At 44.1% G+C, this 14133-nt stretch overlaps 1 protein-coding gene across 1 annotated transcript in view; it reads right to left on the reverse strand.

Annotated features, from left to right (window-relative positions):
* The window catches only part of COL4A5 (collagen type IV alpha 5 chain), a 208953-nt gene that overhangs the window by 132322 nt on the left and 62498 nt on the right, over nt 1-14133 (reverse strand). Inside the window, exons 10-17 of the mRNA XM_043974872.1 lie at nt 11766-11828; nt 10183-10218; nt 10046-10087; nt 9820-9912; nt 3544-3597; nt 3400-3456; nt 2706-2750; nt 1338-1391 (exon numbers count right to left, since the gene is read on the reverse strand). Coding sequence (XP_043830807.1) covers nt 1338-1391; nt 2706-2750; nt 3400-3456; nt 3544-3597; nt 9820-9912; nt 10046-10087; nt 10183-10218; nt 11766-11828 — 444 coding nt within the window. The remainder of the gene's footprint in view (nt 1-1337; nt 1392-2705; nt 2751-3399; nt 3457-3543; nt 3598-9819; nt 9913-10045; nt 10088-10182; nt 10219-11765; nt 11829-14133) is intronic.

Below are 14133 nucleotides of genomic sequence, written 5' to 3' on the forward strand. Positions count from 1 at the left end.
CCTACACAGCAGGTGGTTGGGCAGCCTCAGAAGAGGCCCCCACCACCTCTCTGGGCCTTAGCTTTCTTCATCCATAAAAAAAGGGGGATGGGTTCCATTGCCCGCCCTGCCCCCCAGGTCCTTTCCAGCTCTAGCCTAAAACTTAGAGAACGTGGATTCAGATCTCACCTCAGACAGAGACCTACCACTCCTGTGGCCTTGCCAAAGCCCTTCCCCTCTCTGGGCCTCAGTTCCCTCCTCTGTAAAATGGAAAGGTTGGACTCAACAGCTGCCATAGTCCACTGGAGCTCTGATTGTATGTATGTGTGTAATATTTCATGCACATAGCCCCCTCATCTCTACAAAAAAAGGAAGGGGGGAGGAATTTTCTCAACTCCTCTCTGGGGACAAGATTGGTAATTATCATTATTTTTTGTTCTTTGGCTTGGTTGGAGGGAACTCTCAGAAGAGGAAATTCCCTTTCCCAATGATAGCACCTGAGGCGCTGAGGGGTTATTTGGCCAGGAGCTGCAAGTTAGCTTGAGTTGAGCCTGGGTCTGTCTGACTCTCGATCTATTTCCACACTGGTCCATTTTTATTTTTCTTTGCATCCCTGGCCCTTTCCAGAGTCCCTGGTACATAGTAAACATTTAATCAATACTTGTTGATTGATTGATTGTCTCTCGGAGTGTTTCTAGAATCCCTAAATGAATAGCCCTAGTCAAACTGAGGCTCCAAAGGAAACAAGGAAGCATTTGCAAAGAATGAGTTGTAGACTTGCAAACAACTGTTTGATGGATATGACTGATGGACAGTGGGGTGGAAATGCTTGCAGGATGCTTTCAAGGATGGGTACTGCTTTGAAATCCCTCCAGTTCCCTGTTCTGGTGGGCCATGCCCAAGGCCTACTGAAACACTCTTTTCACAATGGGAATGCTTTGTTTAAATTCAAAGAGGTATTTTGCCCTTTCCTACTGAGTTAAGATTCAAGGGAATGGAAATTAACTCAGAGGCTCATGGGAGCATCAGATTCTCACTCTGGAGATGGAAGAGGAAAACTTAGGCCTGGGGTCATGAAGTGACTTGTCCAAGGTCACATGCAGGTAGTAAGAGGCAGAGATAGGGTTTGACTCCAAATCCTCCAATGGCAAGCCATTGTTCTAACCATTGAACCACAATGATTCCCCAAGTCAGAGAGGAATTCCATAATCCAGCGCCTTAGAACATCCCCATTTTGAATTTAGCCCATGGTTGAGACCAAGATTAGACATTACAGCCCTTCCTCTGCCATCTTGGCTCCACCCCCACCCCCAAGATTAGACATTAAACAGAATCATAGCTTAGTGCCCAATATTTACCTTTTCACCACCCCTTCCAGGTTTACCAGGAAGACCAGGATCACCAGGGAAGCCCTTGGGGACAAAAGGGGAAAAAGCATCCTTAGAAACAAACACAAAGATGAGGCAAGACATCATCATTTAGTCTGAGCTACCAAGACCATGGGGAAACTGAGGTGAAGCTTTCCTGTTGCTTTGCTGCCTTGGATCCCGTGACTATCAGAAGTCTCACCCCTGTCTCAGACCTGCTTATGCCTATCCACTGAGGCAGAATGTCCTGAAACAGGCTTGCCTGGGATCAGCTGGGGGTGGGAGTGGGAATCATCAGGGAGGGCCACAGCCACCCCAATGATTCCATAATAAACTCAGCCCTAACGCTTTCCTGTCCCTCTCTACTGCACCCTCAGGAACCCTCATCTTTCATTGATATACCCTTTTTTGTGGGGCAATAAGAGTTAAGTGACTTGCTCAGCAGTGCCTAGTAACTGTCAAGTGTTTGAGGTTGGATTTGAACTCAGGTCCTCCTGAATCCAGGGTCAGTGTTTTATCCACTGTGCCACCTAGCTGTCCCCTCATTGATTTATTCTCAGCTACCACCCTCCTCTTTCCAAGCTCTCCCCACAGATACTCCTTGCTCCCATCTGAGAACCTCTGTCTCTGTCTCTCTCTCTGTCTCTCTCTCTGTTTCTGTCTCTGTCTCTCTGTCTCTCTCTGGTACCCAAAGAGGTTTAGAACCTAGAAACCATCCCTCAGCCTGTGACTTCTTCAAACAACATGGCCCCCTGATTCATCACCACTTTCCTGTGGGCAGTTTAGCTTGCCCACCCTTCTGAATCAGGAAATTATACACTGAGAAAACCCCTCTTTCCTTGCACCATACAGGGGAAGGGTGGGGAGCCTAGCTGGTTCCTTTGTAAGTAGCTCTTGCGCCACCTGCTGGTCATTTGAGAAACGACCTTGGCAATTTCCAGAGACCTGGGAAAAGTCAACACTGCAGTAATTCTGCATTTGTACTATGGAAAATGTATACAAAGAAAGCAAATTTCAGGGCCTGCTTTAGTATTAAGCCTCATTAAAATATTACTAGAAGGACCACAGCTAAGTTTTAACTCAGGATGTATTTTTCCTAAGGACTCATTGCAAGGCGTGGTCCATGACTTTTGGAAGATGGTTGGGGGTGTGCATTATATAAGGAGACTGGGTGGGGCATAGAGGACAGGGAGGGGTGCTCCAAGAAAGGAAACTTGGAAAAAGAAGGAGACAAATAAACGTATACCCTCTCCACCCTGCTCCCCAACATCTGTGGAAGCAGGCACTGCTGACTAAGCCTCTACCTGCCCTTGGCCCTTCCTCCACCACTCCCCTCACCCCTGACAATTGGCTACTCACTTGCAGGCCTGGAAGGCCGCTGGCTCCATCTCTGCCTGGCTTACCCTTCAGCACACAGAGAAATTTTGAGAAAAAAAAGGAATAAGGACTTTGTTAGAAGGGAAATGTACAATTGGAAGGTAGTCATTTCCTCCCACCCCCACCCTACTCCACCTTGGGATATTGCAAACATCTTTACAACTGGGGTGTGTGTGTATGAATGTATATAGTATGTATATATGTATGCATGTATGTATATTTGTATGTCTGTATATGTGTGTGTGAGTGTATGTCTATATTGTGTAGGTGTGTGTGGGTTTGTGTAGTGTGTATATGTGCATATGAGTGTATGCATGCATGTGTTTGTGTATATGTGTGAGTATATGTATTGTATAGGTATGTGTAGGTTTGTGTGTTGTATATATGTGTGTATATAAGTGTATACGTGTATATGTGTCTGTGTGTATGTGTGAGTGTATGTACTGTGTAGGTATGTCTAGGTTTGTGTGTTGTGTATATGTGTGTAGGTTCATATGTGTACATGTGTATGTGAGGGTATGTCTAAATGTATGTGTATTGTGTATATGTTGATGTGTATTGTGTCCATGTACCTGTGTGTATGTGACAGAGCACATTCAGAATCTGGCTTCAGATAAATATAACCTGACTTGTCACCAGCCCATTTACGCCAACTTCTTAAACTCACAAGACTCACCTTTTTGCCTGGTTCTCCTTGCTGACCCTTTTCACCCTTCACACCACCAGGAAGACCCTGAAAGGCACACAAAAAAATTTATTTCCATTAAGCCAATTGGACAGTTCTGCCAAGATTAAAAGCAAAGCATTGCTGCTTACTCACAGGAGGCCCAGGGCGTCCAGGAAGTCCAGGTGAGCCTCGGTCACCGGGAGCACCCTATCAAAGAGGGGAAAGCAGTAATGCTCAATGAGGGGAATAAAGTCCACCCACCAACCCCAACTGCTCCAGCTGACTAGCTCCAAGACCCACTAGCGTCTAGCTGTTCAGAAATCATCTAGCAGGATGATGTCTTAGGACCAAAGATTGAGAACTTGGAGGGATCTTGGAAGCCATCATGTTTTAGAATCCTCCCATTTTTGAGGGGAAGTGGGGGCCCCAGATGAGGAAATTACTTACCCAAGGTCACACAAAGAATTAAAGATCTAGACTCAGAAATAACCTCCAAGGTCATGTAGTTCCCCCAGAAATTTTCCAATAACAAGCATTTATGGAGCACTTACCACATGCCAGGCACTCTGCTAAGCACTAGAGATACAAAGAAAGGCAAAAACACATTTTTTTTTTGACAATTCTTTAATCTGAAGTTTTGTTTTTATCTGTTTTCTCTCACAACCTAGATAATGTAGAATTGTTTTCCATGACTATTCATGTATAACTTATGTTGAATTGTTTGAGTTCTTGGAGTGGGGGTGGAAGGGAAGGGAGGAAGAGAAGTTGGAACACAAAGTTAAAAAAAATTGATGTCAAAATTTGCTTTTACACATAATTTGGAAAATAAAAGTCTAAAAACAAAAAACAAAAAAATTAACAAAGAAAGGCAAAAAAGCAAAGTCCCAGGGGAGTGGATAGAGCTCCAGCCCTGGATTCAGGAGGACCTGAGTTCAAATCCAGCCTCAGACACTTGGCATGTACAAGCTGTGTGACCCTGGGCAAGTCACTTAACCCTCATTGCCCCACAAAACAAACAAACAAACAAAAACAAAGTCTCTTCCCTCAAAGTGCTTACATTCTGATGGGGAAGAACACATTTGAGCAGCTAGGTACATAAAAGAGAAGTATAGGGTAATGGGGGGGGGGTAATATCAGAGTAGGAGGAGACCAGGAGGCAGGATTTGAGCTGAGTCTTGAAGGAGGCCAGGGAGGCCAGGAGAGCTTGATAATGAGGGAGGGCATTCCAGGGCTACCGGAAAGGACCATGGGGCAAAGGCCTGGAGGAGAGTATCATGTGCAAGAAATAGTGAGCAGGCCATTCTCTCCAGTGCACAGAGTAATGGAGGGAAGTAAAACATGAGAAGACTAGAAAAGGAGGAGGGGCCAGGCCCAACCAAGGACAAAATGGAGCTGAAGGGAGGTTGAGTGACTTGCTTCTTGCACATTGTATTGGAAATCAAAAACCAAAAAGGAACACAGTTCCTTCATTTTACAGAAAAGGAAACTGAGGTGAAGAAAGAGTAAAGTCACAAAGCTAGTAAATGAGGAAGGATTTGAACTCAGGTCTCTGAGTTCATCACATCCAAGTGTGATGCTTCATTCGTTACAGCATGATGTTTCTCAAGAGGTTAATTAGGGTGTGTCGGGGGGTATGCATGTGTATACATATGTGTATCGTACACATTGTTTATGTGTGCACTGTGGTGTGCGTACATATGTGCATATATGTATATATGCCTATATACGGATTATGGATTGTATATGCATATTGTATATGTATGAGTGTATTGTGTATATGTGTACATTGTATTATGCACGTATTGTGTGTACATGTGTGGGTATTTATGTAGTCCTATATTGTGCATGTATATGTATGCCATACATTTGCATTTGTGTGTGTACATGTATGTGTTTGTGCATGCATGTGTATTTGCATTGTATACCATGTATGTGTACTGTGCTGTGTGTTTTATATCATGTATATGCATGTGTGTATTATGTGCATTAATGTGTATGTATATATAAGTGTGAATGTATGCCTAAATGCAGTCCATGGGTGTTGTGTTATGTGTGTGCATGTATACATGTGGAATTATATGTGTTATATGTGCATATTGTATTATTGTGGATGCATGTATTATGTGTGCATGTTTGGGTGTATATGTATTGTGCATGTGTGCAATACGTGTATTGTTCATGTGAATTTTGGTGTACAGGTGTATTTATATGTATTGTGGGTATACATGTGTATTATGTATATGCATTTGCATGTATATGTGTATGCACAAGCATAAATGTGCATGTGTATAATTTTGCATGTGTATATGTAAATGTGTGTATATGCATATAGTGTAAGTGGTTTTGTATGCATGTACATGTCTATACATTGTATGTCTATGTGTGTATATAACATGTATATATATGTACATGTGTGTATGTGTGGGGGTATGAGTGTATAGGCGTATCATGTGTGTGGATGTACTTGTAGATATCTATATATGTGTGTGTGTATTTTCTCAATTGCACTCACCACCTTTGAGAGGAATGCCTGGGAGCTCATTGAGGTAACTACTTTGGACAAGGACATAAACCAGATCTCTCAGCACACAGAAAGTTTTCCAAAGATCCCAAGACAAGAGCCCCCTAAGGTTGGCTTGTTGTACATGTACCACTCAAAGTCAGAAGGGGCCTCAGAGGCCACCAAGTTCAACCTTACCTAATAACAAGCTGCTCTTGTGGCCTTTGCTTGAAGCCTTCAATAAGGGGGACCCTGTGATCTGCCAAAGAGACCCACCTCATCCCTGGATATCACTGTGTCTGTTTGCTACCCTCTAGCCTTGACAGGCCTCCTCCTTACAGCCTCCCCCCATCGCTGCTGGGTTGGCCCTTGGGGCCTAGCAGAACAAGGCTTATCCTTTTTCCTCAGAAGGCAGTTCTCCTGTCTCTTCTCCAAGCCAAATGTTCCAAACTCAGTTAATTCCCAAACCTCATGTGCCAGTGGATGTGAGGGCCTCCACCATCCTAGCTCCCCTTCCTTACCAATGCCCCCACCAGTGTCCTTCTTAAACCTCGTTTCCCAGACCTGAACACAATACTGCAGCTGAAGCCTGACAAGGGAAGAAGACAGCACAACAATTTCTTCTTGGACTTGGAAGATCTGTCTCTTTTAATGAGGCCTATAGCTTCATTTGTTTTTCCGAGTTACCACATCCACTGATGACCCATGCTGACCTTGTAAGACCACTAACTCCCCCCACCACCCATCTTTCAACCATGGTCTAGCCACCCATCCCCCCTATCTTATGCTTGTGATGCTGATTGTTTAAATCCAAGTGAAAGACTTCATATTTATCCCTTATGAGATTATATATTTTTTTTTTTGCAGGGCAACAGGGGTTAAGTGACTTGCCCAGGGTCACACAGCTACTCAATGTCAAGTGTCACATAGCTAGTCAGTGTCAAGTGTCTGAATCCAGATTTGAACTCAGGTCCTCCTGAATCCAGGCCTGATGCTTTATCCACTGCACCACCTAGCTGCCCCCTCCAGTAAGATTCTTGCCAGCTAGTAAGTGTCAAGTGTCTGAGGCTGGATTTGAACTCAGGTCCTCCTGAATCCAGGGCTGGTACTCTATTCACTGCGCTATCTAGCTGCCCCCGAGATTATATCTTATTGGACTCGGCCTAAAACCCCATTCCCTAGCTTCTGAAACTGTGGGTTGTGACTACATATGGTGTCACGAGTGGAAAAAAGTTTAAGAAGCCCTGCTCTAACCCATTAAAATCTCTGAATCCTGCCTCTGTGATTGGATGTGTTAGCTATTCTTCCCAGCTGGCTGTCACCTGTCAGTCACACCATCCCTGCCTTTCTCCAAGGCAATGATAAACATCTTAAATAACAAAGACCCAAGCACAGAGACCAGAAGCAATCCACCAAAGACCTTCTTTCACATCCTCAAGAGCAGAACAGGAATCCCTTATGCCCTCTTACAGTGCTAAGAAGGGGTGGACTTTAGATGGGCCTTAAAGGATCATTCTTTAGGAAAAAGAAAATAGAAGTGAGTGGAGCTGGGCATTTCCCCTCCTCTGCCCCCAATCATGAGGCGAGGTGGCTTCTATGCCTCCTTTTAACTTCTCTCCAAACCCTCTTTTTATTGTTCAAACCTAGCTCTCGAAACCAGCCTCAACCCATTCTTGGCTTCAGCCTTCCAGGGCTGAGCCAGGCTTTCTCCCCTCTCCACTGTTGTCTTTCAAACACTAATCAATCCAGCCCTTGTTCACTGTTAGCTGGGAAAAATTTTTTTTTATATTAAGACCATCAATCAAGCATTCATTCAACAAACATTTACTGAGTGGCTACTCTAATGGAATAAAGTGCCATTCTACCTCATCTTCTGTCACTGTTCTCACGGAGCTCAGTGTCACAGGGAGACGTGACCATAAGCTTTATTAAGCAAGCACCTACTATGGGTCAAGCGGTAGGCTCCAAAGCTGACAGGTGTAAATTAACACTGGCTAAACACATAAGAAGGGTACAAAGGCTTCCTGGGGAAAAATGTGCGTGGAGTCAGGAAGATTCATATTCCTGAGCTGAAATCTGATCTCAGACATTAACTAGCTGTGTGACCCTGGACAAGTCACTTTACCCTGCTTACCCCAGTTTCCTCATCAGTAAAAAAAAATGAGCAGAAGAAGAAAATGGCAAACCACTCCAGTATCTCTGATAAGAAAATCCTCCAAAAATAGGGTCAGGAAGAGTTAGATACAACTGAAACAACTGAACGACAACAACAACAAAACTTCAAGGGGCCGTAGCATGCAAAATGTAAACAGAGCCAGTTCATGAAAGGAAACATGTATGCTGTTGTGATGTGCTGAGTCTCTCTCTCAAAATCCTCGGACAAGTTTGTGAGGGCTTCAGGGAAGAGGTGGCATGTTTCTACTGATGCCCTCAACTCCTCACCTTCATGTTCTATTCACTGGCTAAGTCTTGCCATTTCCGCCTCTGCACCATCTCCCAAACATGCCCCCTTCTCTCCTCTCACACTGCCCCCATACTCATGCAGGCCCTCATCACCTCCCACCTGGAAATATTGCAGTAACTGCTAGTGGGGCTGCCTGCCACAAGGCTCTCCCCACTCTGGTCTACCCTCTTCCTAAAGCACATGGTCTGATCGTGTCACCGCCCCCCTACTCAATAAACTCCACTGGCTCCCTATTGCCTGCAGGATCAAATAGAAAACCCTGTTTCCTTTGTAAATCCCTTTAAATCCTGGTCTCTTTCTACTTTTCCAGTCTTGTTGTTGTTGTTTTTGTTTTTTGTTTTTCTGGGGCAATGGGGGTTAAGTGACTTGCCCAGGGTCACACAGCTACTAAGTGTTAAGTGTCTGAGGCCAGATTTGAACTCAGGTCCTCCTGAATCCAGGGCTGGTGCTTTATCCACTGCGCCACCTAGCTGCCCCCTTACCTTTCCAGTCTTCTTACACCTTACAAGTTACTCTGCAATACAGTAACACTGCCCTCCCTGCAGCTCCTCATGACACTCTATTGCCCTGTATACAGCTTGCTTCGTATATATTTGTTTCTAAATTGTCTCCTTCCTTAGGCTTTAAGCTCCTTGAGGATGTAGGCTGGCTTTGCCTCTTTTTGTAGTCCTAGCATTTAGCACTGTGCCTGACACATAGCTGGTGCTTAGTCAATTCCAGGTGACTGAATGACTGACTGGTGTTCTCCTCTAATGTCTCATTGTGGCAGGCACACAGCCTGGACCCAATGACTGATTTTGTTGGTGCACTGAGGACTAGTCTAGCTAAGCTTGGAGGGGCCAAGACCAGGTCAGCCACGACGGGAAATGATTTTTGGCCAAAGCATCTCTAGAAGGCCTGCTATGTACAGACTGTATGGGGTCAGGACCTGAGCCAATAGAGTATCCAATCCAATGAAACCACAGACTTTAGCCAAGGCTTTGATTATCTGAAAGGTGTAGAGAACAACGTGCTAGACTTAGAATCAAGAAAACTCAGATTCTAATCCTGCAGTTGACACTTATAAGCTGTGTGGCTCTGGAGAGGTCACAACTTCTCTGGGATTTATCTATAAAATGAGAAAACTATTAGATTAGAGGGCTTCTGCAGACCCCTTAAGCTCAAGATCTATGATTCTATGTGTGATCTTGGTCAAGTCACTTACCTTCTATATAGAGTTAAGGTTAGCCTTTCTGGGCCTCTCAGGACCCTTTTAGCTCTAGATAGAGGATCTTATGTGTGATGTTGGGCAAGTCTCTTATCCTTTCTGGGCCTATTTCCTCATTTATAAAATGAAGGCTCTAAACTAGATGGTCTCCAAGGTCCCTTATGTTCTGAAAATTTTAGGGTTATTTTTTAAGCCAATAAAAAGCCCCATTCCCAGCACCAGTAAGAGACTCCTGTTACCTTTGGCCCCATACCTCACCTGATCTCCTTTCAGCACCTCCGTTTCATTTGAGCCCTTCAGTTCCCCGATCTGTCCTGGGGGGCCAGGGGGGCCCTGAAGCCCTTGATCACCCTAATTCCCCCAAAAAAAGAACAAAATATTGAGGTCATGCTATATGCCTCAGGCATGTAAACCAAGGAAGATGAGAGGGATAAGATAAAAATGGAGGCAAAGGGTCAGAAAGTTACAAAAAGAGAAGGCTTACCTTTTCACCTTTGGGGCCCTGGAAATTCAAACCCATATTCCCCTGAAATGAAGAATTTCAGACAAGAACTCTTGAGTATCGACAACAATAAAATAGCCGGAAAGAACTAAAAAGAATATAAAGAAAACAGAAATTACCTTTGGTCCTTGAATTCCTGGTGGCCCAGGAGGCCCCTATGAATTAATCAAGAAATAAAAGGGAAAAATGTTCTATTTATTTTTTAATCAAAATGCCCTGTGATATCAAATCATCTTTGGGTTAAAATGACCCATATGCTCCTAGGGTCCCAGGTCTTTGGGCATTCAGCTTATGGCCAGAATCTCAGCAGCACCCAGTGACTTATGGGGCTATTGTTCAAGGGCCTTGTCACAGTCAAATGTAACAATGTGCAAGCCATTGGGTCTAGAAAGACAAAACATATCCTTTTGCAGAAAGACCCCAATTTATTCCTGAAGCAATGCTTTTTTCAAAAAAAATCCCATTTAGCCTTTCTTCAAGAATGTATCTGGGTTTGCAAAATTAACGGCACAAGATAAAAATTGAATTTGGATTGGGGCCTATTTCTACGTCTCTATTATTTATGCCTGATCTATGGTAAAGCTTCCCAAGCTCGCATTGGTCTGATCAGCTATGACTAAATACATTTTACCTCGTAGTGATGACATTTTGGTTCCCTTCGAGAATGGACAACAACATTAGGTATGGTTCCCATTGTCCATTAGTGAATGGCATTCCTGAGCTTCTGTTACAAGTATCAGTGGGAAGCTATGACGTGTCAAAGAAGGGGAGGGAGGGTGAAAAAAGGAAGAAAGCGCACCAAACCCAAGATATCTTCATTGTTCAGGGCCAGGACACCCTGATTGAGAAATTACCATTGAGTTTTGCCCCTTGCCTTGATGAAGGCCTCCAGCTCTGACAGATTACTCTGAAAATTACTCTTCCTTCCAATGTAAATAAATTCCAGAGAGAGAGATAGAGAAAGGGACTGGACCCATTATTTCATTGGCCCAGGGGAAGAGCCTTCTTCTAGTAATGAAGGGGGTCACCCTCTCTATAAGACTTAAAGAGTCTGGTGAGGGAAAATGAAATTCACCAGGATCACATGGCCAGGAGGGGTCACAGGTGGTACTGGCACCACAAAATAAATCAACAAGCACTTATTCAATCCCTGAATCTGGCATCAGAAGACCTGGGTTAAAGTCCCACCACAATCATCTACAACTTGTGCGATCTTAGATGAATCCCCTCTCTGGGCCTCAGTTTCCTCCTCTGTAAAAGGAGTAAGTAGAACTAACTGGTCTCTGAGGTTCCTTTCCAGTTTTATTGCTGGGCTCCTACAATCCACCTTTGAGCCAGGCCTTGTGCCAAGAACAAAGGGGATACAAAGTCCCAAAAAGAAACGGTCCCTGTCCTTATAGAGCTTCCAGCCTCCAAAATGGCAGCCAAAGCCAACAGTGTGAGATTTGGACAATATCATTACTGGCTGGCACGGGGTGGGAGGGGTAACTAATAAATGCAATCTTGGTGACTGATTAATACAATTGTTTGACTGGTTGAAGAAAGTAAAATGGAAGACTGGGCCCCTTCATCTTCTTCCTTCCTCCAGGGAGAGTGGGAAGAAGAAAGAACACTGGCTCCCACTTGGAAGGACCTTACAAATGCCATATATGCTGAAAAGAAAGGCATGGATCTGTGTTCAAAGATCCTCTGGACAGCTTACCATCCACCCTGGCAGGCCAGGGGAGCCAAGAGGCCCCGGGCTTCCCGTTGCACCAGCTGGGCCCTAAAAGGAGGAGGAAGGAGAAGCTGTCACCAGAGCAAAGAGCCTCTAGAAGCATGGCACCATTGCCAGAGCTCTCTGCTCTAGAACTCTGCAGTGTTCTAGGTGCTCAAGTATCAAGGTATTTTGAACATCCACATGGCATAAGATGTAAGAGCAAATCAATGGACTTATTTCCCAAGTAGTAGCTGGAGGACAAAGGAAAGAGATGTTTCATTAGGGGCTTTGAAGAGAGAAGAGGTTCGTCAGTGGGCTTGTGGTGGGGGTGGAGCACATCAGAGAATGCCAGGCTTTTTCCAGCTGTTGCTGAGTTTGGTTGAACTGGTCTTTCATCCTCTGTTATAAAGGACATGGAGGCATTGCAAAAAAAAAAAATCAATAACAATTTTTAAAATAAAGTGTGAACGGGGTTAAAGGTGAGTATGAGTAAGGGGATAACAGGAATAAAAGGTAAGAGGGAAGGCCGAGAGTATTAAGGGAGCAGGCCTGGATATATTCAATTGCCAAAAGGTATGAAGAGCAGGCAATGACAGAAAAGAGATAGTAAAGAGATCAAACTAGGGGAAGGGCATTTTGTTGTTGTTGTTGTTGCTGTTGTTGTTTTTGCAGGGTAATGAGGGTTAAGTGACTTGCCCAGGGTCACACAACTAGTAAGTGTTAAGTGTCTGATTCAGGATTTGAACTCAGGTCCTCCTGAATCCAGGGCCAGTCCTTTATTCACTTGTTAAGGGTCAAATTCTAGCTAGTCTGTCTAAAAGATCTAATGAGTAGTTGCCAATAAATTATAAGCTTTAGCAAGAGTTAGACTTTTTAGCATTTATTAAGGGGAATAAGAATTTGGTAAAGAGAGAAGAAAAGGCCTAGATTCCTATCTATTAAAGGGAGAGCGCATTTCTAGCTCCCTTCTCCACCAGCGTCCTCAGGAAAAGAGTGAGAGACAGAGTGCCCGGCTCCCCCTTCCTCCTCCCACCAGCAAACGTCACTTCCTGACACCAAAGAAAAGACTCCTGGTCTTGCCCTCAAAGACCTTCCTTTCATGGCGGAGCTTTTCTACAGTAAGTCTCCAGCAGGTGGCGTCATTCCAATCATTACAGTCCCCCCCTTTGTTTCCTCAAGAAACGGGGCGTTTCCTTGATGAAACAGTCAAAAATAACAGAATATAATAACTTATGCTAACTAACAATATGTTAATAACAATATAGAAAAGGAAGAGAGGAAAGTTTTGTCCAGAGGGGCAATTTTTTTTGTCCTCATGAACCAGCGCTTTGACATTAGTCTTGCAAAGGGAGGGCCTCTGCAGAGAGTACATGTTACAGATGGTGTATATTACAACAGAAAGAGAAAAAGAAAAAAACAACAACAAAACAAAGCTGTTCATTTAAAGTCTCTGAAAGTCTTTTCTCAGATGTCCTCTAGGTCTAGCTAGCATAGGATATTATTTTTGGTTGTTTCATTGAGCAAACGCATTTGTTTTTCAAATGAAACAAAAGGGGGGACTGTAATGATTGGAATGACGCCGCCTACTGGAGACTTACTATAGGAAAGCTCCACCATGAGTAGAATGCCTCAGAGGGTGAGGCCATGTGGCTTTTCCTTGGTGTCAGGAAGTAACATTTGCGCATGGGTATTGTCCACCAAGGCTACCAGCCAATCAACTTGAGGAGCCTCCCATTTTCTGGGAGGGGACAGGAAGGAGGAAGGAGGGCCTGTGCGGAGAGGTCTCTCTCTTTTTGGTTCCTGACTTTATGGTGGTGGTGGTGGCAGCAGAGGACTTCACAGGAAAATTAAGGAAAGATAGGATTGCCATGCTGTTGGAATTCTGTTCTCAATCTTTCTCTTTCTACCTTTCAATAAACCCTTAAAAACCTAAACTCGTTTTACAAGTGATTTTAGTCAGTTTCCCCCAAAACTGGGGGAACAGATTAGAACCCACATTTAGAATCTTAAATTACACACACTGCACCACCTAGCTGCCCCAGGGCATTAATTTTCTTGGGAAAAACAATTCTCAGTTATGAGAAGGGTCTTAACATGCTCAAGAAAGATCCCATTGGAGAGTCAGCAGAAAGAACACTGGCTCTGGAATCAGAAAGGAGGGGTTCAAATCCTGCCTCTGTTTGATTGATGATAATTGATTGATATGGGACAGCTAGGTTGTGCAGTGGATAAAGCACTGGCCCTGGATTCAGGAGTACCTGAGTTCAAATCCGGCTTCAGACACTTGACACTTACTAGCTGTGTGACCCTGGGCAAGTCACTTAACCCCCATTGCCCCACCAAAAAAAAAAAAAAAAGAAGAGAAAACCCT

This window comes from Dromiciops gliroides, chromosome X, assembly GCF_019393635.1.
Source record: "Dromiciops gliroides isolate mDroGli1 chromosome X, mDroGli1.pri, whole genome shotgun sequence".
Taxonomy (NCBI): Eukaryota; Metazoa; Chordata; class Mammalia; order Microbiotheria; family Microbiotheriidae; genus Dromiciops; species Dromiciops gliroides.